General features: G+C 48.1%; 1 protein-coding gene across 1 annotated transcript in view; it reads right to left on the reverse strand.

Annotated features, from left to right (window-relative positions):
• LOC131095752 (serine/threonine-protein kinase PAK 3-like) overlaps positions 1-16,098 on the reverse strand; it is a 32,256-nt gene extending 16,158 nt beyond the window's left edge. The window contains exons 1-13 of the mRNA XM_058043831.1: positions 16,014-16,098; positions 15,038-15,126; positions 13,375-13,506; positions 11,602-11,733; positions 9,120-9,257; positions 7,966-8,134; positions 7,594-7,657; positions 6,820-6,868; positions 5,964-6,076; positions 5,215-5,332; positions 4,266-4,365; positions 3,625-3,821; positions 1,677-1,814 (exon numbers count right to left, since the gene is read on the reverse strand). Coding sequence (XP_057899814.1) covers positions 1,677-1,814; positions 3,625-3,821; positions 4,266-4,365; positions 5,215-5,332; positions 5,964-6,076; positions 6,820-6,868; positions 7,594-7,657; positions 7,966-8,134; positions 9,120-9,257; positions 11,602-11,733; positions 13,375-13,506; positions 15,038-15,126; positions 16,014-16,098 — 1,524 coding nt within the window. The remainder of the gene's footprint in view (positions 1-1,676; positions 1,815-3,624; positions 3,822-4,265; positions 4,366-5,214; positions 5,333-5,963; positions 6,077-6,819; positions 6,869-7,593; positions 7,658-7,965; positions 8,135-9,119; positions 9,258-11,601; positions 11,734-13,374; positions 13,507-15,037; positions 15,127-16,013) is intronic.
• Positions 16,099-25,375: the final 9,277 nt, after the last annotated feature.

Here is a 25,375-nt window from a genome sequence, read left to right on the forward strand (position 1 = left end):
AAACATATCTTAGCACCAATAAAAAACCACTGGCAATTTAGAAGAAAATGCTGAACTTTCTGAAGGGGTCAGAAGGAGGGGAATCTTCCAAATGAGTTGATGTTTCAGACACTTTATTTAATACCAATCCTACTCTATAAACCTGTACTACGAAACTACTCAACAATCCTACTCTAGAGTCCTACTCTACAATCCTACTCCAATGTACTTAGGGAAATAACATCTGATTTTTACATTCTTGTCTCCTTCTTCTTCTTCTTCTTCTTCTTTAGTGAGTTGATGAGTGGTGCCAATGTGGATGCTGGCTTGGCTGAACGTACAAATGGATGCTGTCCACAGGAAAAAAAATGTCACAAAGAACAGTGAACCATAACTTTTCAAGCTCAGTGCTTTACAGACTCAATCAGGATTCCTCTAGTTCCAGAAAGAGGAGCAATGGGATCACATCCTCCCCCAATAGTCATGTGCAGGACCTTGCCATCACAGGCAAACCTGGCGCAGAATCCCATTCATCCATTGATTCTGGTTTATTTATCTTGTTGGGAATTTTGCCCTGCCAGTGCTCTAGAAATGGTGCTTTCTGTCCCTGGGGTTTCTTCTTTTCAGGAATCTCTAAAGCCTCACACTGGTCCCTCTGTTTGAAAGACAGGCACTGTGCTGATTCCCACAGGGAGACAGAGCAGTGTCTACCTTTCCATGCCCTGCCCCTCGTGTGCTGGATGGCACCTTCCTTCCCAGCAGGGCCAGCCCAGTGGCACTGGGCCCTGCAGTTCCCTCTCTGCCACACAACCCGGCACTAACCCTGGCACAGTTCCCGTCTGCTTGAGCGTGCCAGGCAGCAGATGGGGCTGGGACAAGTCCCTCCCAGCTGTCCCTGTGTGTGTGGCAGAAACCTCTAAGGGTGGGCTGGAGGGCACAAACCAGGGCCCCTCAGAGGCTCACAGTGAGCACCCCACGACCCCTCCTGCCCACAGCCAAATCTCTGACCCCTAGGCTGGGACTGGCTTCCTTGGGTTCCTGCCCCACCATTTCATGTCTCTGTACCCTGCATTGCTCTACTTCAATTCTTTTGCCATTAGATAAAACTGAGCACCCCACCAAATTACAAAAGAGGGTGACAGAAACAGTCAGAGGAGCTCTCTGACTCAGGAAATGTGGAGAGAGGTGGAGTTACTCAGTTTTGTGAAGAACAGGCCCCAGGGAGTCTTTATTGCCACTTTCCAAGACTTCAGAGTGGCTTTGAAGAAAGTGGGGGACATCTTTTTTTACAGGGCCAGTTACAATAGGATGTGGGTGAATATTTTTAAAAATGGGGATCAAGTCAGAGTAGGTCTAATCAGAACTTGTTTACTTGGAGCATGATGCCACCCTGGCACAGGTTGCCCCAAGAGCTTGTAGGTGCCCCATCCCTGCAACCATTCCAGGGCAGGTGGGAAGGGACTCTGAGCAACCTGATCTCTTTGAAGAAGTCCCTGCTCATTGCAGGACACTTGCACCAGAGGACCTTTACAGGACCCTGCCAGCCCAGCCCAGTCTAGGATTCCTCACCATTTTCATTTGAAGAGCACCAAGAATGGAGGTGAGGAGGAAGGGGGCTCATGTGATGCCTTGGACTTGAGTGGAGGAGGAGCCCATCCCTCAGAGCCTGTTTCACCTGCAGCCCCTTCACATTTTACCTGCAGGAGCTCCCTGGCAGACCAGCGCTGCTCCTCGTCTCTCTGCAGGCAGCAGCTCAGGAAGTCACGCAGGCAAGGCGAGAATCGGTTGGGCTGCTGCAGCCGTGGTGTCTCTCCCCTGGCTATCATGATTTTAGTCTGCAGAAAAAGGAAACACTAGGCTCCACCTGTTTCTTTCCCATCTGTAACTCCTCTCCCAGATCCCATTAGTTAAGCTCCACTCTGCAGTGGCAGTTTCTGCCCTGGCAGAGACCCAGAGATGATTTTCCTTTACCAACCAAAAACCCAAACTCCGATGCAGCCACAGCTTTTCCACTATCCCACTGATGTTGCCTTGGCAGCTGATTTCACTGACTGTCCTAGTTAGTGGGAACTACATCAGCAAAAGCACATTTCCTTCCCTGAGGATTCACACCAGCTTGAGAGGCTTTTTGGAAGAGGGACTTTCTATACTGACTTTACTACATCCAAGGATTAGTATGTGAAAAGTATCTCTGCAGTGCTTCTTGGTCCCTTAAGCACAGCTGCCATAAAACAAAACTCATCAAGCTTTTTGCTTTGTTCTTGAAAACAATGGTAATTGGAAGGAAAGAAAGGAAATCCACTAGGTATTCCTCAGGAAAGGAAACAAACATTTAGAATCTCATATTCAACACAGACACTTTAAGATGCATGCCCAAATATATTGTGATGAAAATGTTTGAGCACACAGGAGCCACCTGCAGCTGTGTCTCTCAGCTCCAAGTTTCAGCTTCTTTATGCGGCAAAAGGAAACTTTTTCATGGTCAAATCAGAAAAAGAACTGTCATCCCTATGGTCGTCCTCTGCTCATTTGGATGCTCAAGTCAATGCATTAAAGGTGTGCCCATTAGCAGAAAGTGTCGGGTAGGAAATGGGAGGTTTGGCAGGATCTCCATGACCCCAGGCTGTGGCCTGGTCTCCATAAAAATGCCCATCACAATGCTAACAGCTCTGTGCTTGTGGCACTGAAAGAGGTGGTGACCAAAGAGACTTTGTTATTATTCTCTTCAACCCAGAGGAAAATTTCCAAGTCTCAAAATGGAAACACACTCTCCTTGAGTAGAAATTATTGTGGCAGCTTTCTTTCCTTTTCTCACACCACCAGAGGTCACAAAGGGGGTTTTATTCTGTCCCTCTGAAGCTGTGCTCAGCCACTGGCCATGGTGGGGAGCTGGAGTCCTCACTGTCATTAGAACTGTGCAGGCCAGGGATGGCCCTGCTCCTGTGGTAAAGAAACACAGCACCGGTGTCAACTGCCCACGTTGGATCCCAGCCCAGGCACCTGCCTGCAAGCTCATCAACTTGCTAAAGTACCAAGAAACAGCCAAGAGTTTGGCATGCAATTCTAACTGCAGTCGGAGAAAAACACATCCTAAACTTATCCAGGCCCACACACATGATAAGCATATAAGACCCACTGGATTTGGAAAAGATGCTACAGTATAGAGGAAATATGATGTGCTGTGGTTCAAAAAGGAAAAAGAAAGCAGAACTACTTGGGCATTGCTTTGTTGGTTGTTTCTTTTTCTCTTTTCCTTTTCCTATAACACTAAAGCTGGGAAGACTCAATGTCCATTTCAAAGGATATTTATCAGACATCCAACCATTGCACTGAAAACTTCCTGTCCTTAAGAGACAGAGCACCAACAGGGTTCAAAAAGTAAATGAGAAATGTCAGGCATGGCTGGAGGCCAAAATGGCAGGTTTCTGAACTGGTTAGGTTTCTGAACTGGTTAGGTTTCTGAACTGCCACTTCCTCTTCTGATGCAACCAAAGCTACAGCAGATGCTGCTGTGCTGCAGGGACATTTTTAGAAGGGGACCTTGGTGGAAGTGGTGCCAGCAAATGGCAATGGGATTTTGTCCAATGGCACACAGAACATGGGACAGGTGAGAAAGACTGGGATCAGTGAGTATTTGCACCTTACCAAGACAGGAGTTGCATTCCAGTAAGGAACTTCTCGTTCCACCATTTCGATGCCCACGATTCCCAAAGACCATATGTCCACTTTGGGGCCATATGGTTGGCCTGTCACCACTTCAGGCGCCAGCCACCCAGCAGCGCTGGCCACGGAGCTCCGTCTGCTCTGCTCAGGGGTGAGCTGAGCAAAGAGGCCAAAGTCAGCTGTGGAGAAAACAACAAACCATGAAAGCCAGCTCCAATTAGGAAACCAAGCAAAAGAATTCCCCACTCTCAAGCTAAGAATGTGCTGTTGAATCTCTTGGAGAACTGTCCACGCTCAATTTCTTTGGGGCTTTAGTCAAGGGAGTATGTAATCAGCCACTTCCAAAAAATCCCAGGTTTCTCAACGCGGCTCACAGCAGTGGACTTTATTCCCCTGAAGCTTTAGATTGTAGCTCCCTCTGTCTGGAAGGGACACACACAGAGCAAGGCCACTCTTGACTGCTTGTTCCTTGTCCTACCTCTGTGCACGTTGCAACTGTGCCCGCAGCTCACAGCGGGTGTCCCTGCACTGCCACCAGCACCATTTAGGGGAGCTGGCTGTCACTCCAAGCAGCCCCACACCCACATCCCTGGAATGCTGCTCCTGACCAAGAATACACTGACCCAGCTTGACAGAACCGTCGGTTTTGAGAAGGATGTTTCTGCTCTTCACATCTTGGTGAATGACGTGGTTCGAGTGCAGAAAATCCAGTCCTTGCAGGCACTGAGAGGGAAAACAGAAAGAGGAGGGAAAAAATGAGTGATGTGATTTCATCCTACAAGAAAGAAAACAAAGAATCTAAAAGATTCCCTCTGCAGGGGAATGGGCAGTAATGGCAGAACAGTAATGGCCACTGAGAGGAAGAGCTTGCTACTCCAACAGTTGCAGAGCAGGACCTTTCTGAGGAAAGGCATGTCAGCTTTTGAGAGAGCAACAACACCTGCTGTTGCAGACTGTCCCCTGCAAACCAGCCAGGATGACTGCTGCTGCCGTGGATGTGCTTTTTCCATGCAGAGGACAAAGGAGAGTTTTTGTCAAGAAAGGAAAAGTCCTCCCTTTGGTGTGAAGCAGATCATTTTTGGGTGGGAGGCTGCATGACAAAGATTTCCTTGCTGGCCTCAGCACAGGCTTGGAAGTATCACATCAGTCACCTTCCTGAAGCAAAGAGCATTTTGGCTGCACTATGATCCTTTTCCACTGAGGACTGTAGGAAATGAGTCTTTTTTTGTTTGCTGATCATTTCAAATCCTGCCACCAGCACCTTTGCTTTCACAGGCAAGGAATTCAGTGAAGACAGACTCCAGGCAAACATTTAGAGAGGCAAGGTGGAGAACAGCAAATACAAATACATGAGCCAGAGTGAGAATACAACAGCAGGAGAGAAGAGCACTGGCACTGAGTACAGGGAGTGCAGGGGCACTGGCAGGCCTTTCACTTGAGATGCTTTTACTTACCCATAGCATACCAGCAACACAGAACCAAAGCTTGGCACAGGAAATCACTGCAGGTCTGAGCCCCTGTTTCCCAGACAATCCTGCCCAAGGCCTTGGAAACACAGATGGGATTGCTGACCTCCCGACTGATGGCTGCTGCCTCATCTTCACACAGGGAGGTCCTGCTGATGATATCGCTCAGGGCGCCTCCATCCATGTACTCCAGCACCAGCCAGAGTTCCTCACCCACAAGGTAGCTGAAAGAAGGAAACAAGGGCATGGAGGTGAACATGCTTGGCTGGGTTGTTTTCTTGACTGATTCCTGTTTCCAAGTTCCTTTGTGACAAGGACAGAATCAAAGGAATAGACATTCCCTTTCAGCTGTGCATTGTTTTCAATCTGTGCAGTCTCAAGGAGAAAGGCACAGTTCTAAAAAAAGAGATGTCTTAAATAGCCAGCAAGTGAAAAATGCAGTTGAGTAAGAGATAAAAAACCTGTCAGGCATGGTGTTTCTTGAAATAAGCACCTAGTCTTCCTGGCATGCACAGCAATGGCAAAGAGTGGAAACAATCCAAGAAAAATCCATGTTATTTCACCCGGATGTAAAAAGACACTTGAATAAAATCAAGCCCCAAAACAAAGTTGTGGCTGTGAACCTACGGGCTATTGATTAAGTAAGATATGACTGATGCAGGTTTCTGAATAATTTTCAAACTATGTGTGTCAGGGAAGACTCATGCAGACAAGATGCACTCTCTTCCTATCCACTGGAGATGAAAAGAGCAATAATAATTACCTATAATTACAGCTCTATTTATTGCCAGTGACCAAAGTGGGATTTTACCTTGCATGTTTGCAAAATGTAAACAAACATTCACAATAACTCACCTGTCTAAATACTTGACAAGGTTGAGATTGCTATTCATTTTCATGACCATGAGTTCATTGACTTTTAGTTCCTTCTTCCTCAGTCCTTGAAGATCTATTTTCTTTATGGCCACCTAAAATGACATTGAAAATCAGTAGCTTAAGAAATTGGTGGCACAAGACTACAATACAATGGAGCAAGTGATTTTGCTTGTGATTAGGCACTGCAGTAATTAGGAACTGACATTCCAACAGCCCATTTCTCTCCTGCCTTGGGGGCCAGTTACAGCACACGTGAGGCCACTGACATTTTGTCTTGTCCACTTGGTAACAGGTAACAGTGGTGTCTCAGCTATCACCCACAAACCTCTGACCACAATCTGTGCTGCTCTTTCTAGGAATCAGAAGAAGTAATCCATGCCTTAATACTCTGTGGATACATCTTGGGCAATGGGCAGGGCTTAGGGCTTTTAGGGCACTTGCAGATCTCTCCCTATGTGCAATTGCCAAGTGCAGCACTGCAGGTGGCTAAGCAACTACCAGTAACTTTCCGATGGATTTACTGGCAACCAGAAATGAGAATTCAGGACTCTGAAGCTGTAGCCCCAAAGAGCAGGGAGGTGCTCTAAGGCACCACCTTTGTTTTAGCAATGGAGAGCGAGTGAGCGCGTCCTTCTCTGAAAGGAAGCGCTGCCCTCCGTGCCTTCCTTCCGGCAGCTGAGGAGGACAAAGCGCCAAATGTATTTTGCAGGCTGGCACCAGTCTGTGCTTCTTGTGCCTTTTCAGCACGGCTCTAGCCAAAGCTCCAGCCACAGCTCACACCAGCGGGGAAAGCCCCTCAAGAGCAGCAGAGTCTGCAGGGGCTGTTGACATTTACCTCTCTCCCTGTGGCATTGGTAAGTGCTCTGCAAACATCTCCAAAACTCCTAGAAACAAAAGAGAAGCAGAGAAAGGAGAAGCCATTTAGATCTTGCATTGAAAGCCAGCCTACACAGGAGATCTGTGCTGAAAATGCCTAAAACCTGCAGGATGCAGGAGGGCTCTGCCAGAAGGCAGATGATGCATTTTCCTTTCAAGTGCATGGGCACTTGGTCTGTCCCTGAAGTGCTGGAGTTTAGTGCCTCAGCTCCTAAAGACAGCTTCTTCTTTCATCTTGGATTTCAGTTTCTGAAATAGAAACTGAAATCACAGTTTCAGATAGAAACTGTGCAGTTTCTATCCTAACCTCAGAGTATTTCCTTCAGCAAACTCTTGGAAAGAAATGTTCCTGGGAACTGTTACCTCACAGCTATCAGGGAGTAGTTTGCTCTTTCAGGCAAGCAAGATTCTTCCCCTTTTATTAGTGTGGCTGTATGATTTAGAGAGATACAAAAATGCTAAGGAAATTAATACAGAACTGTTCCACAACTGGGTGACCAGGAAACCTTCCAGGTCCTGTTGTTTGATGCAGGCAAGACCTCGGCAGCATGGAAGTGTCTCTGACAATGCCTTCTGAGCCCACTCACAAATTCTGTGCAGCATTGATAGATGGGACAATCTATCCCCACTGTGTGAACATCTTTGCAGCTGGCCTGATTTCATGCTGGATAGACATTCCACCAGAAAAACACCTGGCCCATGGTTATGTTGAAGTAACTGTGGTTGGACTCACCCGCTGCCAATATGTCCCAATTCGGTGTATTTCATCATGGGATGTTCCTGGTTCACCATTCTTCCTGAGGGGAGCAAAATGCAAGATGATGACTTTAAAGCAGAGATCCCAGCTTCCAGGAGATACAAAAGGCAGCCCCAGTGCCTGGAGCTCTGAGCCCTTTGTGGTCCACTGGGTAACAACAACAACAACCAGGCAGACAGCTCTGCAGCACAGGTGGCCAGCACAGAGACTGATTTTCTACAGCAGTTCCTGTGGAGAAATGTCCCTAAATGTCCCCATGAACCAAACTCAGGAGAATCATTTGGTACGGCTATGCTGGCACCTGCACACAATGCACTGTCCCTCAGACAAGAAATACAGCAGACGTACTCAGCAGCTCCAGGGAGTCACCCTCGATCTCCTGTTGCTGAGCAGCAGCTGGGTCAGCACGGGAGGTGAACAAACTGCCCTGGCTCCACTTCTCAGGTTGGGGAGAAAAGGATCCCATTGACAATGCTGCTGCTGCTGCAGCAGGTTTGGTGACAGAGCCTGTGTAGGTCTGGGACAAGAAATGAGTTGATGTCAGAAAGGTGGTTGGCAGAGATGACCCTGAGATCCCCTATTGAAATGCGAGCCTTTAGGGAGGTGCTGTCAGCCACATGCAGGGCTCTTCAATGGTTTTTTTCTGATGTCCCCTTCGCAAACTGGATGGGTCAAAACCAAAGGCAAGTTTTACTCGGGTTCATGGCCAGATTCGTGTTTGGTTTTCATAGATTTTCAGAAAGATGACTGCCACAATCACCATTCTACTTCCTCTCAAGGATTCCTTTCTCCTTCCAAGGGCTACAGACACACTTGCAGCTTTGTTCAAAAGTTCTACTTCCTCCCACTGTGTCCTATTTTCCTGCACCATCAACCTGTCATGCTCAACCTGTAGCACTTCTGGTGGGGATGGTACCTGTGCCTCACTCCTAACTTGTGGCTCTTCATTGCCAGACATTCGCTGGAAGTCTTCGCAGGCTGCCTGGTAAGATGTCAGCACTTGCACCTCAAATCAAACAGAACAAAGCAGTCAGACACTACAGCTTGTCCCTGTCAGCCAGGAGTGGGGGACAGACAGCTTGTTTCAATCCTCCATCTGGGTCACCACGCTCCACTGTAAAAACACCTCAAGAAACAAGGCTATTCAGCGGCCCAGTAAGTGTCCATCAGAGCAGCTGTGATACACACCACAGCAGGATGGCACTCAGAGGCATGGCCTCACTCCCTGCTGCTCTGCACTGGGAAGGGAAGAAGGAAAAAAACCACCAGTTTGGTGACTGCAGTGGCTACATCCCTCTTTCACTCACTTGCTTTTCTAGAGCCTGAGGGAGGCAATTAGCTGTCTCTCTGATAATTTTCATGTCTTCCTGAAGCGTCTTCTCCCATGCCTTGATCCTGGTGTGAGCTAGCAGAAGCTCAGCATTCAGCTGTTCCTTCATGTTCTCTAAAAAACAAGTGAGAGGATGTTTCATGACTGGAGTGCCTGCCATTCTTTCACTCACCTGGTTGTGTTGATCGCCCCTCTGCTGATCAAGATTGTCCTCTTGAGTTCTTCTCATGTCATCCTTGTTCCTCCTCTTCACTGCCATGATGGGACTCTGAGCTTCGGGCAGCTCTGCTTGTGGCTCTGCCTTGATCTTCTGTACACACAAATGCAGAGCAAGTGACTGGGAGCTGCCATCAGGCTCAGCTTTTTTCCTTTTGCAGCCTCAAAATCACATTTATTCAGCCACTTCTTTCTGCTTCCCTACCCACATCTGCTTCAATTGCAAACCTCCTGTCCCAGGGCTGATCTCTGCAGATTCCAAGGCTCTCTGCTTCCAGTGCCTGTGGGATTCCTGGCCTCCTCAGTCCCAAGGGCTGTGGTTTATGCCCTTCTTCCTGCCCTTCCCTCTGTGCCCTGGCCAGTCAGGCTTACCTGGCCTTTCTCCTGTGGCACTTCCACCTGCTGCCTGAGCTGCTCTTCCTGCTCTCGGGCTGGGAACAGCTCTCCCTGAGTCTGGCATGGCATCTCTGATGAAGCAGTCTGCTCCCGATCTCTCTCTAGAAGCACCTGCATAGAAAGCAAGAGAAGATGGGTTTCAGCTTCCCATAGGACCTTTGTGGCCAAGACTCAAAGACTGCTGGGCTCACACGTTCCCAAAGCACTGTGCTGCTGCTCTGCTGGGTCATTCTCTGTTTGAGGGGAGGCACAGATTCCAAAGTGACCCTGGCCCTACAATCAGGGGCCATCTGGGACTGAAGCTGCAAGAGCCTCTCAGGCAGCTGACAGGGAAGGTGTGGCATTTCTCAAGGGTCTGGTGAGGGCCTCCCTCTGCTTGTGCCATGTCCTGTTTGTCTTTCAGTAGTGAGTGACACCCTGTTCTGTCCCACAGCTCCATCCTGGCACTGCAGGTGGCTTCCTGGTTGAGCTCCCTCTTTGTGAGAGACAATTTTGGAGTTCTCTTTGCCCCCTAAAAGATGGAATTCTTCCAGCTCTCTAGGACAGGCAGAAAATCAAGAGAATTAACTGGGGGCTTCAGGGAAGAAGAGACTGGAGGAGGAAAACAGCTCTGAGGGGAAAGAACCACCATATCTGGAGGAGAAAACATCCCTCTGTTCTCAGAATCAGTCAATGAAATGTGTTCTCTAGTCCTCTCCTGAAAGAGGTGCTTTAGCATGTGGAACTTTACTTCTCCAACTGCTTTGGACTAGATGATCTGAAAGGTCTCTTCCAACCTAGAATTTCTGTGATTCTGTGATTCTGTGTGATTCTGTGGTTCAATATGTAAATTTTACAGTGCATAGATAGATAGGTAGATAGGTAGGTAGGTAGGTAGATAGATAGATAGATAGATAGATAGATAGATAGATAGATAGATAAATAGATAGATAAACAGATGCATCTAAATTTCTAAAATCTCTCTCTATTGTTGCTCTCTGTTGCTACACACATCAACACTCAGCAGCCAGTGCCCCGAACATGAGCAATCCTGAACTTGATCTCCTGTTGCTCAATAAACCACACTCTTGGGGAATCTGTAGGTCCTTATGGAAAGGGATCAGACTTAGAGCACTGCACTGGGAATTGCACTCTTTGTGCATCCATGCTCGGGCAACTTCTTCTCTTGGACTCGACCACACTGATGGTGCTAAAGCGGCTGGAATCAGAAATGCAGCCCAGCCCCTCCCAGCTCCTGTGACCTCGGAGGAGCAGTTGGAATGCAAGGGCATTGATTCCCTACTCAATTTCCAAACACAACACACACTGATTCCGTGGGCTACAAGAAGGCAGGGGCTGTGTTAGCCTGAAGGCTAAATCAAGGCCCTACTGGATGGGTGGAAACCAGAAGAGTTCCTTCTGCACCAAGGGCCCTATCACCAACCTATGTGTTCCCAGGCAAAACAACTGCATCTTCTAGAAGTGACATCTTACAAAATACATGTAAAACAGAATTTCTGGAACACCTGGAAAAAGGCACAAATTATAAAGAAACCTTAATTCAAAACACAAGAGACAATGAAGAGATCAAGTCCTCACAAAAAACCAACAAACCAGAAGACAGAAGTGTCACCCACAAATGTCTCTAAATCCCTTGGATAAAGTGCTAGAATATTTGGCACTGGAAAAGCCCTTAAGCTAAGCATTGTCATGCAGGGATTGATGGAAGTTTCGTGAAGGTGACTCAAGAGCCTCCCATAGTCCTGGCTAAATCTCCCTCAGCACCGCTTCCATGGCCTTCTGCTGTACCCACTTACGCAGCTCCCCTGTCCTTCGGTGCACATGCTGAAGCCAGATGCTCTCCCAGAGGCACCAGCCCTTTGCTGCCCCAACATGACAGCTCAAGGGCCAAGTTCTGTGGTCGCTGGCTGGAGGAAATCCTTAGCTCCTGGCAGGACTCCAGCACCCAGCATCCTCAGCCTTCAACAGCAAAGTGCTGGCTGCTCCAAATCTTGCAGCTCTGCCTTGCACTAAAGACAGCACCACACACAACTGGCACTTACAGCTTCAGAATATCCAGGCCCTGGTGTGAGCACTGATGGAGGCTGGCGCTCATCCACCTCCATTTGCTCCACTTTGGCTTCTTCTCCAGGAGCAGCGGGAGCCAGGGGAGAGACGGCTCTTGGTTCTGTCATCTGTGAGAAGAGAGGAGCGTGAGGGAGAGGCCATTTCCTATCATGCAGAACCTCATTTCTTTTCACATCTACCACCACATCTTCGAAGGACAAATCAAAATATTTCATAGTGACAGAGGGGTTCTAAGTCACAGCCACCAAATTAAAATGGGCCAATTGAACAGCACTCTAGATGGATATGAAGTTGATTTTCCTCCCTGGCTGCTATCAGCAAGCAAGGTTGTTTTGGCAAAACCGAGCTTATAGTGCTTGAAAGCACTGAAATGGGAAAGAAGGAAAGCGACAGCAATGCCATTGCTACTGCAGACGTAGAAAACTCAGACTGGATCACAATCCCAACCAGTGCTGCAAAATGGCAGAAAACGTTGTACAGAAGCATCTTTGCTTGCTGGAAAAAGAGGAAAATGAACAGGCCTTCTCTTCCTAACAAAACAACAAACCAACAAGCCACAAGATGGAAGAAGCATCACCCACTTCACTGTGTAAAGGCTTTGGATGCAGTGAGGGCATGTTTGGTGGTGAAACAACCCTTGTGCTGCTGACCGCTGTCACGCAGGGATTGCTGAAAGTCTGTCGGAAGGTGCCTCAAGAGCCTCCACTGTCGAGGCTAAAGCTCCCTCGGCACCTCCTCCCTGGCCTTGTGCTGCACCCCCTTGCCCAGCTCCCCTGTCCTTCTGTGCACACGCTGCAGCCCCTCCATGACTTTCTGCTCCCCAGGGCCCACAAGTGCACACAGCACTCCAGCTGTGGCCGCAGCGCTGCCCAGCACAGGGCCACGCTCACTGCCCTGCTCCTGCTGCCCCACTGCTGCTGGCACAGCCACCATGCCCTTGGCCTTCTTGGCCACCTGGCCACACGCTGCCTCATCTTCAGCTGCTCAAAACCGCCAGCACCCCTGGCTCCTTTTGGGCCACGCAGCTCCTCAGCCACAAAGGCGCCCATTTCACTCCTGATAAAGCAGGCCCCATTGCAAGATGGCCTTCCTCTTCCGAGCAACACAGCACAGCAGTCAAGCACTTGGAGATTCACCCCCACTCCAAGCTCCAAGGAACTTGCCAAAGCTGCAGACTGCACCAAAATATGCATCAAAAGAAACTGGCCGCTTCTGATTTTGGCCTGGCAAGAAGGCTTCGCAACTCCGCACTTTGTTTCTTTGGCCACATGGGACAGGAATGGCCCCCCACAGCTGCATGGACCACACAATCCTCCCCTTGCACCTTATCAAAAGCCAAAAGACAGCTGGTCCAAAAGAGACTGTACAAGTGAAGAACCAGTCAAGGAAAGTGCAGACTGCTTTCACAAGCCAAACATAGCTTTCCAAAAAGGGAAAACCAACAAAACAAGGCCTGGCACCTCCAGCATTACCGCCTTTGCCCTTGGCCATAGCACTGCAGAAGCCAAGAGATAGAGCTTCCCTGAGCCAAGCAGCCAGATGCTCTCCCAGAGGCACCAGCCCTTTGCTGCCCCAACATGACAGCTCAAGGGCCAAGTTCTGTGGTCGCTGGCTGGAGGAAATCCTGAGCTCCTGGCAGGACTCCAGCACCCAGCATCCTCAGCCTGAAACACCAAAAGTGCTGGCTGCTCCAAATATTGCAGCTCTGCCTTGCACTAAAGACAGCACCACACACAACTGGCACTTACAGCTTCAGAATATCCAGGCCCTGGTGTGAGCACTGATGGAGGCTGGCGCTCATCCACCTCAATTTGCTCCACTTTGGCCGCTTCTCCAGGAGCAGCGGGAGCCAGGGGAGAGACGGCTCTTGCTTCTGTCATCTGTGAGAAGAGAGGAGCGTGAGGGAGAGGCCATTTCCTATCATGTAGAACCTCATTTCTTTCCACATCTACCACCACATCTTCGAAGGACAAATCAAAATATTTCATAGTGACAGAGGGGTTCTAAGTCACAGCCACCAAATTAAAATGGGCCAATTGAACAGCACTCTAGATGGATATGAAGTTGATTTTCCTCCCTGGCTGCTATCAGCAAGCAAGGTTGTTTTGGCAAAACCGAGCTTTTAGTGCTTGAAAGCACTGAAATGGAAAAGAAGGAAAGCGACAGCAATGCCATTGCTACTGCAGACGTAGAAAACTCAAACTGGATCACAATCCCATCCAGGGCTGCAAAATGGCAGAAAACGTTGTGCCGAATCATCTTTGCTTGCTGGAAAAAGAGGAAAATGAACAGGCCTTCTCTTCCTAACAAAACAACAAGCCAACAAGCCACAAGATGGAAGCATCACCCACTCCACTGTGTAAAGGCTTTGGATGCAGTGAGGGCATGTTTGGTGGTGAAACAACCCTTGTGCTGCTGACCGCTGTCACGCAGGGATTGCTGAAAGTCTGTCGGAAGGTGCCTCAAGAGCCTCCACTGTCGAGGCTAAAGCTCCCTCGGCACCTCCTCCCTGGCCTTGTGCTGCACCCATTTCCCCAGCTCCCCTGTCCTTCTGTGCACACGCTGCAGCCTCTCCATGACTTTCTGCTCCCCAGGACCCACAAGTGCACACAGCACTCCAGCTGTGGCTGCAGCCCTGCCCAGCACAGGGCCACGCTCACTGCCCTGCTCCTGCTGCCCCACTGCTGCTGGCACAGCCACCATGCCCTTGGCCTTCTTGGCCCCCTGGCCACACGCTGCCGCATCTTCAGCTGCTCAAGGCCAGCAGTACCCCTGGCTCCTTTTGGGCCACCCAGCTCCACAGCCACAAAGGTGCCCATTTCACTTCAGATACAGCAGGCACCATTGCAAGATAGCCTTCCTCTTCCGAGCAACACAACACAGCAGTCAAGCACTTGCAGCTTCACCCCCACTCTGGGCTCCAGTGCACTTGCCCAAGCTGCAGACTTCTGCACAAAACTGATCAGCAGAAACTTGCCCCTACTGCTCCTTGCGCCTTCTGAAAAGCCAAAAGGCAGTTGGGCCAACAGTAACTCTACAAGTTAAAAATGACTCAAGTAAACTGCAGAACACTTCCACAAGTTAAGGCATCTTTCCAAAAGGGAAAACAAACCAACAAAACCTTTTGACCTCCAGCACTACCACTTGCGCCCTTGTAACTCTGCAGAAGCCCAGAGATGGAGCTTCCCTGAGCTAAGCAGCCAGAATCTCAGCCGCAGCCCCCAGCTCGGTGCTGCCTCAACAGGACAGGTCAAAGGCCAATTTCCAGCTGTCACTGCCTGCAGGAAAAGGCCACATCCTGCAGGACTCCAGCACTCAGCATCCTTGGCCAGACACAGCAAGTGCTGGCCGCTCAGAAACTTGCACCTCTGCCTTGCACTAAAGGCAGCACCCCCCACAGTGGGAGCTTACTCTCTTGGAAAGATGAGCAGGCTTTGGTGTGACCATGACTGGACGCTTGCGGTGGTCATCTGGCTCATTGTCCTCCTCTCTGTCTTCTTCTGGAATAGGAGAAAGAGCCAGGGGAAAAATGGCTCTTGTCACCTGTGGCAAGACAGAAAGAAAGGGACAGGCCGTTACCTAGCCCTTAGAACCTCATTTCTACTCACATCCACAGACACATCTTCTAAGGAGAACTCATGAACTTTGTGTAGCAATGGCATTCAAAGTCACTCCAACCAGACTGAAATGGGCACATTCAACAGAATAGTATAAGGCTATGAATTTGATATTCCTCCTTGTCTGCTATTTGCAGGCAAGGTTGTCTCTGCAAAAGGCAGCTTTTAGTTTTTGTACACTCTGAAATGGAAAAGCAGGAAAGAGTCAGCAAGGCCTTTGCTAATGCTGCTGAAGACATGGAAAACCAGAAAGGGCTCAGAATCCCTTTCAGTGATTAAAGGAGCAGGGAAGGTTGTGCAGAAGCCTCTTTGCTTGCTGGAAAAAGAGAAAAGCAACAGGCCTCCTCCCCATTGGAAGTGCATAAACCACAAGACAGAAGTGACAGTGACTGCAGTGTCTAAAGACCTTGGATGTAGTGAGGTGATGTTTCGGAGAGGAAAGGCCCTTGTGCTGAGCACTGTCATGCAGGGATTGATGGAAGCCTCGTGAAGGTCCCTCAAGAGCCTCCCACTGTCCAGGCTAAAGCTCCCTCGGCACCTCCTCCCTGGCCTTGTGCTGCACCCCCTTGCCCAGCTCCCCTGTCCTTCTGTGCACACGCTGCAGCCCCTCCATGACTTTCTGCTCCCCAGGGCCCACAAGTGCACACAGCACTCCAGCTGTGGCCGCAGCGCTGCCCAGCACAGGGCCACGCTCACTGCCCTGCTCCTGCTGCCCCACTGCTGCTGGCACAGCCACCATGCCCTTGGCCTTCTTGGCCCCCTGGCCACACGCTGCCTCATCTTCAGTTGCTCAAAACCGCCAGCACCCCTGGCTCCTTTTGGGCCACGCAGCTCCCCAGCCACAAAGGTGCCCATTTCGCTTCAGATACTGCACCATTGCAAGATGGCCTTCGTGTTCTATAACGACATCTTCTAATTAGATATCATAAATTTTTATAAGAACAGTATTCTAAGGCACTCTGACTAAATTAAAATGGTCTAATTCAACTGTAATTGAAATTGCTCTTAAGTAAATATTACACCCTATCTGTTGTCAGCAAGCAAGAGTCTCTCTGTAAAAGTAGGTTTCTAGTTCTTCAAAGCTCTGTGATGGAAATTTATATATATCCATCTCTGGCTTTGGTATTTTTGTTGCACACATGAAAATGGATTTTCGTTCAGCCTTCCTAGCTGGCCCTCTACACTCTATTGCCACTGGGCAAGCTCTCAGCTTCCTCTACAATTCTTAAACACCAGGAACATGAAATGTCCTTTTCTCACTCACCTCACGATCAGCTCCGCTGAATACACGCCTCAGGTAACCTGTAGTGGGCAGGGAAAATGAATCAGATGCTGTGAGAAAACTGCCTGGGCTGCTGAATCCAACAGAACAAGTCAATCCAAGCAGAGATGATTTCTCATTTCATAACATCCCTCCCAGAGACACATTTCATTCACACAGCCAGCAAGAGATCAGGTCAATATTCTTGGTTGTGCCTACACTTTGGCCTCTTTTGCCAGTAAATGACTACAAACACGAGCAAGACAATGCAAATTGTTCTTTAAGACTCAATGCTCCTGTTCTAGAAAACACATAAAATGGCTTTTAAAATCCTCTTCTTCAGGTCTTTTCCTTTTTTTAATCAGTTGCATGCACTAATCCTCATTTACTTGCTGGAAACAGTTGCCCAGAAAAGCTTCCACAAAATCCCCCTGAGCTTTGGCTGACACTCACTGCTTTAGAGTTTGCATTTCCTTGCAAAGGGAATCACTATTTAAGCACTTGGTAACAGGTCAAGTTACACAGTCAAGTTCTTTCATGACTGTCCTGGGGTGACGTTATGATGCTTGTATCCCCATTCATTTGTTCTGTGCCTTTAAGACTGTCCCTGAAGAGTGAAAGTTTTCTTTTGCTTTCTCTTATCAGAGATGGGCAGTACGTAGGGCTGTTTTGGCTTTTTGCTTTTGGCTTTCTGCTTTGCTCTCTCTCTCTCTCTCTCTCTCTCACTGCTCTCGCTTCTGCTTGCTTTTGCTTCTGCTCACTAGCTCGTTCTAGCTAAACAGTCCAAATTCCTTCCTGGACTGTTTCTCCTCTCCTTTTTTTTCGACCATCTCAAACCTGCTCTGGACTGGGGCCTGGGAACACCGAGGATTTGCACCGTTTGGCTGCAGCAGCTGCCCCAGCGCCGGAGGGACAAACAGAGCAACCACCCCTGAAAGAGACTTTCTGATTTTGTCATCTTTTTCATAGTAGTGTCATCCGGTATTTTCCACTTCTTTCCACATCAGGTTCTTTCCACTTCTCTCTGAGGAATTCTTCCCGAAGCGGTTGGGGGGAGGGGTTGTGTGGGTTTGCTTTCTGGAGGGGCCCTCCTGTGGAGACTCTCTACCAAATTTGCCCTAAACTAGGACATTAAGGAAGGAGGTTGATATTCCAGGGTTGTGACTGCTGAAAGCAGGTGGTCTCTGGAGGTGTCCAGAACTGGGAGTGGCTTCTTTTTTCACTTCTCTGCAGAAAAGGAAGTTGCAAAGTGGGAATTTCATTTGTGGAGATGGCTGCCAGGGGTGTTTGCCAAGAGATGGGCTGGCAGAGAGGCAGGTCTCGTGCTAAACTGGCTGTGTGTTTGTTTTGATGGTGGGGAGGGTCAGAGACGCAGACACAGACACCAGCTGAAGGAACAGTGTAATTTACTGTCATGCAAAAGTGTGAAAAAGAGTCAGGAAAGAATAGGCTAAGCAATGCACTCAGCATTATTACAAAAGGGTGCCTCTGGTTATTAAGGAAGATACATCACCAGGTACCCCAATGCTTTCCCCTCCATCCAGAGCTGCACATCAGCTGGGGGAAGCTGTCCCAGCCAAGCCCTGCAGAGCCACGGCCGGGAACTGGGAAATGCTGCAGTGCCTCCACCTTTGCTGGCCACGAGGCTCCCGAGTGCGCTGTGAGAGTAGCCCGGCTCTGACAGTGCTGGACAAGCAATGTGCCAGAGCTTCTGCTGGGGCACAGCTGGTTTCATTCTCCTCTTGGTTTTCTCCTTGAGCCTGCCCAGGGCTCTAGGAGGAACCAAGGCCAGGTGTGGCCGTGTCCATTTTCCTCATGCAGAAAGATGCAGACGTGTTTCACCAGTGAATGGAAGCAATAATATTTTTGAAACTAATACTTGGTTAAGGAGGAGATACGTGGAACATTGGGTTGGAAAGATCATCTAGAGGGCAGCTTTGGCTCAGGTCCTGTTGTGGAGGCTTCAGTCAGGGTCTGTTATTCAGACCTTAGTCCTTTGGTACTTTGCGGTGCAAATCAATGCTGTGAAGAGCTGGAAACAAACAAGTCTGTCTTTAGCACATTTGAGACAGGGAACAGGATTAGCCCTGCAAGGCCAGGCTAGGGCCAAGAGCAGAAGGCCAGCACCCTGCTTTTGCCCACAGGCAGCCCTGCAGAGCAAGCAGCCACTCCTGCCCGGGGCTGAGGTGCCCGAAGCTGCCTCCCCGCTGTGCAGCTCTGCAGAGCCCGCGGGGCGCAGGGTCCTGGGCAGCCAGGGCAGCCCGGCTGCCGTGGAGCACAAGGAGTGGCCCAGAGAGAAGCTGCTGCCCTTTGCTTTGGAACTGTTCCTCAGAGTCTTGTCATTAATCCACAGTGTCTGATGTGTTTTCTTTTCCTCTCCCAAATTTAACAGAGCTTTTTGAGGAAATTGACTGAAGTAGCTTCTGCTGCTGCTGGTGGTGCTTTTGTCTGCAGGTGAGGGCAGGTGATTTGAACCAAGGACGGAGTCCATTGTTAACACCCCAGCTTTGCCAAGTTAGGAAAACCATTCACAATTGGGCTGCCAGTGCTGAGCAGTTTTCCTACTTTTTGGAAAGCTATGACCTTTAGAAACCCAAGAGATTTTCCTCCAGGAGGATACCAGCAGTACCATGATGCCAGTGTTTTCCACCCCGTTTTCTGTGTCTTTGGTGCTTTTAAGACTTCCTCAATGCCCAGCAGGAATGAAATGACCTGTGATCATGTGATTTGAGAGCTCTGTGTTGTTCGTTGCCACATGAGTGTTCATGACAAGCTGGACACCCCAGTCGTGGCTCTGTTGAGTTAAATTCATCCCAATTTTGTGCAAACAGCAGCCCTGAGATGCTGAGAAGAGCAAGTGCAGTGGGTGGGTGTGCATGCACATGCCTGGGGGCTGACTGCTGTGTGGGCAGAAGGTTTTGCACTTTTGTAATTCTTCACTCTCCCAAGCTGGAGGAAGAAACGAAATCCATATGAAATGAAAATATATAAATCTCTATGAAATTAAAAGATATGAAAATGTATGAAATAATACCTATTAATTTAGCATAGCTGTAATTTAACTTCTATACACTATTGCCAGCCGGGGGTCCCTGTACGAATCACGAACGGGACGGGACTGCTGAGGAAAGTGCCTCGAGCTGTTTGTTTTCCAGCATCAGTCTCATTACTTGGGTCTGACTATGGGAAGATGCCAGCAGCTCACATCTGTGGCAGCAGGCAAAGAACTTAATGGCACAACTTCCTTGAAAAGTTTTTTGACCAATCACACAAAGCAGAAGCATACTGACAGTAGTTCTATCCAACCACTATAAGCACACGTACCTTTTGTTAAAACAGTGCTTGCTTCTTTTGAATACAATACCTGCTTGTAAGCCTTAAACCACAATGCACTGAACTCCATTATTATAAGCTGAGAAGTTCTTAATATCTTCCTAGAGATACTTTTTTGAAGCTTAGGGAAGTTATTCTAGCCAAGCACTAATACACAGACCATTGTTCGTTTTGTCCTTAGTTTTCTACTTCTAAAACTTTTCTGCTGACAAATCTTATGGCTGCTGCTTAGCTCTAATGCAGTTCTGCTGTCTCTGATGCTTGCCTTTTGCAGCTTTCCCAAAATCCTCTGATTTGAAGGATTCCCACATTCCCCCTCTCGGTACCAGTGAAAAGAAACCTTTGTATCCGTGTCGGTTATTAACTACCTTGCATTTCATAGCTTTACTGTAGTATACCTGCTTATTACTTGCTTAAAGCATCCTTTTTGCTCACATTAAGCCTTGCTATATTCCAACATAGCAATTTTAATGCTGTGAAAGTCCAGCCAGTTCAAAGGGCTAAGTCAAGTCTGACAGCAATGACAAGTCATTGTTCCAAAAAAGTCTCGTCTGTTCCAAGGTCTTAGTTCAAAACCTTCCTCCATATCTATACCTTCATTCACCTTCTGTGTGAGATTTCAAGAACTCTCTGTGAATCCATTTCCTACCTCTCTCTCTTGTGTGATAAAAATTTCTTTGATAGTTTTACCCATCATTTGTCACACACACTGATGTATGCAAGGTATTACTACTAGTATCACTGCCAAAACACCCAATGCATAGAGACCTATTCTGCAAAGATGTATTCTACAAAGTTGGGTATTGGGCATTCCTTGGCTGGCACTGGCACACTGATCAAACAGGTCACAAAGGGTTTGTCTGGGCTTGAATTGGGCAAACATATGGTGTCTGAACCTGCTGACTTGGCTAAAGCAAGGCAAACATTCATTTTTGGTTGATCTACAGGCATATATGCACAGCAAAAGCAAGCAAGCAAAACCAACAAATGCCAGTATATCATTTGATCAAACTCCATGTTCCTGTTCAGCTGCTTTTTGGCAAAAGCTTCCCTGTCTATTTCAGTTCTCAAGCAAATCTTTTAGCACTTGTTCAGGGACTGGCCAACTATAGGGCACTAAAATGTCCCTCTAACCTTCAATTTCTACAAATTTGGATATCTTAGAATTCTTTTGAACACAATGGACACCACACTTTTGCTGAAAGAGCTCTATGATCTAAATCATTTTCACAGTCCAAAAATCAACAATCAAACTCAAGATTTGTAGCTTTCACAGGTTGAGCAGGGAACGTCTGGCAGGAACCGTAGTTTCTCCGTGCGGCTCACATCTGCGTGCTCATTTCCCTGCTGGTGGAATTGTCGGTGCGCTCTTGTGTATGAGACGGTTTCACATCCTTCGCGGGGACCCACTTAGGTCTGGCACCTGTGCAAATAAATACAAGCATACCCTTTGCCCCAAGTGATTAGTGCAAATAGTCCTTCAATTTGTCCTAACTCAAGGTTTCTGATCAAAACGGCAGGATTTTCTTTCAATTTTGCCTGTGTGCTATTTGAAAAGTGCCTAAAAATTGGAGGATTAGGTCCTGCAAATGAGCTATTGAAAACATAAAGACATCTAAAGCTTTGCTCAACCTTATCAGAGGTGTTGCTTGGGCCATTATCGTTTTGTTGATCTAGAATGGGTTTTAGAGTGTGGTGCGTCCTTTCAAAAATTGCCTGACTCTGTGGGAATAGGGAATTCCAAAAGTGTGGCAAACAGTCCAGTCCATCAAAAATGTGGCCAATTTTTGAGCTCTGCATGTGGGGCCATTTGTCGGTTTTTGCCTCGTGGGGGATCAGTTTGGTGAGCTCTGTGTTTTGTGGAGAAAAGAAGAAACCTCATAATTTCATAAAAGTTGTAAAGCTTGGTATGTTTTTATTATGGCATGCGTCGGACGCATGCAGAGGAAATCCTCCTCAAAAGGCATGCGTACCCCTGAAGACCTCAGGTCTCCTTTTATTCCCCCTTCCAAATGCATATGCATACAGTTTCACAATAGATTCATAAATATTCATTCAGCTTGACATTTATCGCCAGTTCTTCATTATCAAAGGAATTCCTAGGTCGGGGGCAAATTGACCTCGTGGTCGTTTCTGTTTTTCTTTCTCTGTCTCCTCACTGTCTCCGGCATGTGAGTTTTTCCTTCAGCTTTGGCCTCACAGACCTTTCATCTCTCCTAGAAAATTCACCTAATTCAGAATGGATCTCTACTCTGTCTCAATCTGGACCCCAGTGACACTGACAAGGACAAAGCAAAAGACGAGAGGGGCTCTTTCTTCTCAGGACCAAAGTCCCACAGCTTTAATGGAGAACAACTCCAGGAGAGAAACTGAGCATCCAGGAGAGGAAAGAGGATGTCCAGGAGAGAAGGGGAGCGTCCACCTTATGGCAGGAGATTTGTAACCCTGGGGGAGGGGGATGGTAGAAAGGAACTACCATAGTTCAACATATGTAAATCACCACACTGTAGTTTTCTCCATAAATTGCTGCACTTGTTGCAAACAAAATCCTAAAATCTCCCCAAACACAACCGTACAGTCCCAAATGACCACAGTGTGGGGAAAAAACCACTCAACCCCCCTATATACCCAGGCACCAGGAGTCACAGGGAGTACCAACCCCTGCAATTACAAAGTCCACACACACAAGCTCACCGGGAAAGGAGTATCTCTTTATGAGGGGACAGAGTGCTCACTTTTCTCAACACAACACACACCATAAATCACAACAGCATCCACCCACATCATCATCTCCCTCAAACATTCACACACTGAAAACACAACCACAATTACGACACACAGGAAAAATTGCAGCAATAAAACAGCATTTGCTCAATTCACCCCCAGAATTTCTAGCAGGTCCTTACTGACACAGCAAATCCTTTCTGCCGGCAGCCAGACCCAAACCCAAACTGTACAGGCGTACGTTGTGCGCAGGACATCTCTGTGTGACTTAGGAGCAGCCCTTCCCCTGCGTTCGCCTTACGGGTTACTTTATACAGGGTTAAACACTCCCTTTCTCCACAGTCCCAGCAGTCTTGTCTGTCCTCCACGAGGAACAGCCCAGAGTGGAGGTGCCTCCAGGAAAGGAATGTCCTGGCAGTGCCCAGAGACGTCCACAGCGCGGTTGTTCTCGCTGGAGCAGGGAAGCGTTCCTGCCACGGTCACCAAATGAGGTGTGGAATAGAACTCACCACAGCTGAAGTTAGAAGGTGGTGTGTTTATTACAGCGCCAGGCACAGGAGGAGTTGTCTCCTAAAGACATGTGTGAAGAATCACTGGCTCTCTACTCATCTAAAATGAGTACACATTCATATAATTCCCAAAAAACCTAACACGTATTCATTAGGTAACACTGCGTACCCCCCTCTGTACTAAAATGTATTATAATTGAGTCCAAAGTTCCTTCACATTTCTGCAGTCTTTCACTTCAAATGGGTTGGTGGATTTTAAAGTGGGCAATGGTGTCCTTCTGATGAAGACGTCTTCCTCAATTTGACCTCTTTACTTATGACCAGTTGGCTGGCTTTTGCACTTCTTGCCTATAGCTGAAGTTTCGGGGCCCAGGTGCAGGCTCTGGTCCTCTTCTTTGTCACAAAGAAATCTGCATCCCATCCTGCTTCTTTAAACATAGTAAAGATAGGCAAGGGATATATTACCCTAGCCTTAACTACCTTACCTGCACAACATTAACTATTCCTTATTATTTCTACTCTTCTTGTTATACTCTTTCCCCCTAACTAAATCTTGCTGAAATTTTAACTCTTCCAGTTCTTTCAAATCCTTGATTCATTGGCCTCATCTCACACGCCAACCATGTGTGAGCCAATGCCGTAACTGGGAAATTCCACTACTGAGCAGGAGATATAGGGCCTGGTTCTGAGCTGGAAGGGTGAGAAGGAGGAAATGCACATGGTTTTGATCCAGGGCATGTCCTGGAAGTGCACTGCCTACCTTCCTCTGCTGCAGAGAACCATGCTCCACCTCCTGCTGCTGCTGCGCAGATTTTTAGGAATCCAGGGGTTGCTGTGTATTATTTGCTACAACAACCACTAGAATCAATTTGCTTTGGAAGTTCAGTTTTGTCCTGGGTTCTTCTGGGCATGGGGCTCCTCCTGAACCTGTGACAAAAACTGGAATGGACCTACAGGACACTCCTATTCTCATGTCAGTAAATTCTGAGAAGTGATTTAGGTATCAATAAATCAATAAGTAACAGTCAGTAAATCAAACAATTTGGGGTAATGTTTAGCCTGTGAGTTTCAGCAAAGTATTGAAAATGTCTTAGATCCATGGATACAAACTAGTAAGAGAGATTGCTGGGTGCGCACGTATCAGGGAAGTGATTCCCCACACACCCAGTGCTGAGATCAAGTATTGCCTCTCTTCTAACCCTGAGCTGGCAGCAGGGATCAGGCCCTGTTTGGCAACATTTATTTTGAAGACTTCTGTTGAGCAGGTAAGAATGGAAAAAATGAAATCTTTTCCAGCTGTTTCCCTCTGGTTCACCTGTTTGAGGGTTAAGATTCTGTGCTGCAGGTGTCCTGGGTGTGTGCAGAGCAGAGCAGCCCCAGAAAGCCCTTGGCTTGCCCACCAGTTGTCATGCCTTGCTGCCAGGTGTGCCCAGCTCTGGCAGGAGAAAGAGCCCGCAGCACAGTGGGCACCGTGCCCTGCCCAGCCGGGGCTCTCTGGCACAGAGCAGCAGCAGCGCCAGCACCGTTCAGCCCGCTCCTGCCTTGGCTTCCCCTGGCACACAGAAGCCTCTGGAAATCAGCACCGCCAGCGGCGTTCCCAGCTTGGAGCAGCTGCTGCTGACGGGCAGATGCTGCCAGTTTGACTGCTTCCAGAGGGGAAGAAAGGCAGAGATGTACATGCACCAGAGCCCTGGGCATGTCCAAGAAAGGGGCAAATATGTGGGGAGATTTGTTAGGAAAGATTTCAGCCGTGATGCCAACAGTGCCTTCTCTCCTGGTTCTGTGTGTTCTAGATGAGTAGTGCCATGGTTGGCGCTGTCAATTAAGAAGCAGATGTAATGTGGATGCTCAAATGTGTAGTGATGATATTGTAATATATCCTCCCACCCCCTTTCTCCCCCCCTTTGTAATCGCCTTGGTAGTCAGGGCATTTGGGGAGGGCTGGCTTGTGACCAGCAAGCAGGGGGAAACAAGACCTGACCTCCAGTCAAGGTGCAAGACAGTAATCTCCACCAATGGACAGCAGAGAAAGAGTTGCCTGACAAAACTTTTGGAGGAGCTAAGGGTATAAAAGGCAGAGTATCTCTTTTGTAAATGACCAGGTAGCTAATAGTCATGGAGACTCTCAATGCTGCAGTTTTTCCTTATTCATTCCTTTTTTAAGGTTTAATACACCTTTAAAATGTTAAAAATGAGAGTCATTTCTCACATGTGCGGTACAGTGGGCCATTTTCTTGGTCTGGTTTCCTTTGCTTGTGTCCCATCTGAGTGCTCAGTTGGGGTACAGCCTGTAGGTGCTTGGAGC

This window comes from Melospiza georgiana, chromosome Z (assembly GCF_028018845.1).
Source record: "Melospiza georgiana isolate bMelGeo1 chromosome Z, bMelGeo1.pri, whole genome shotgun sequence".
Classification (NCBI taxonomy): Eukaryota; Metazoa; Chordata; class Aves; order Passeriformes; family Passerellidae; genus Melospiza; species Melospiza georgiana.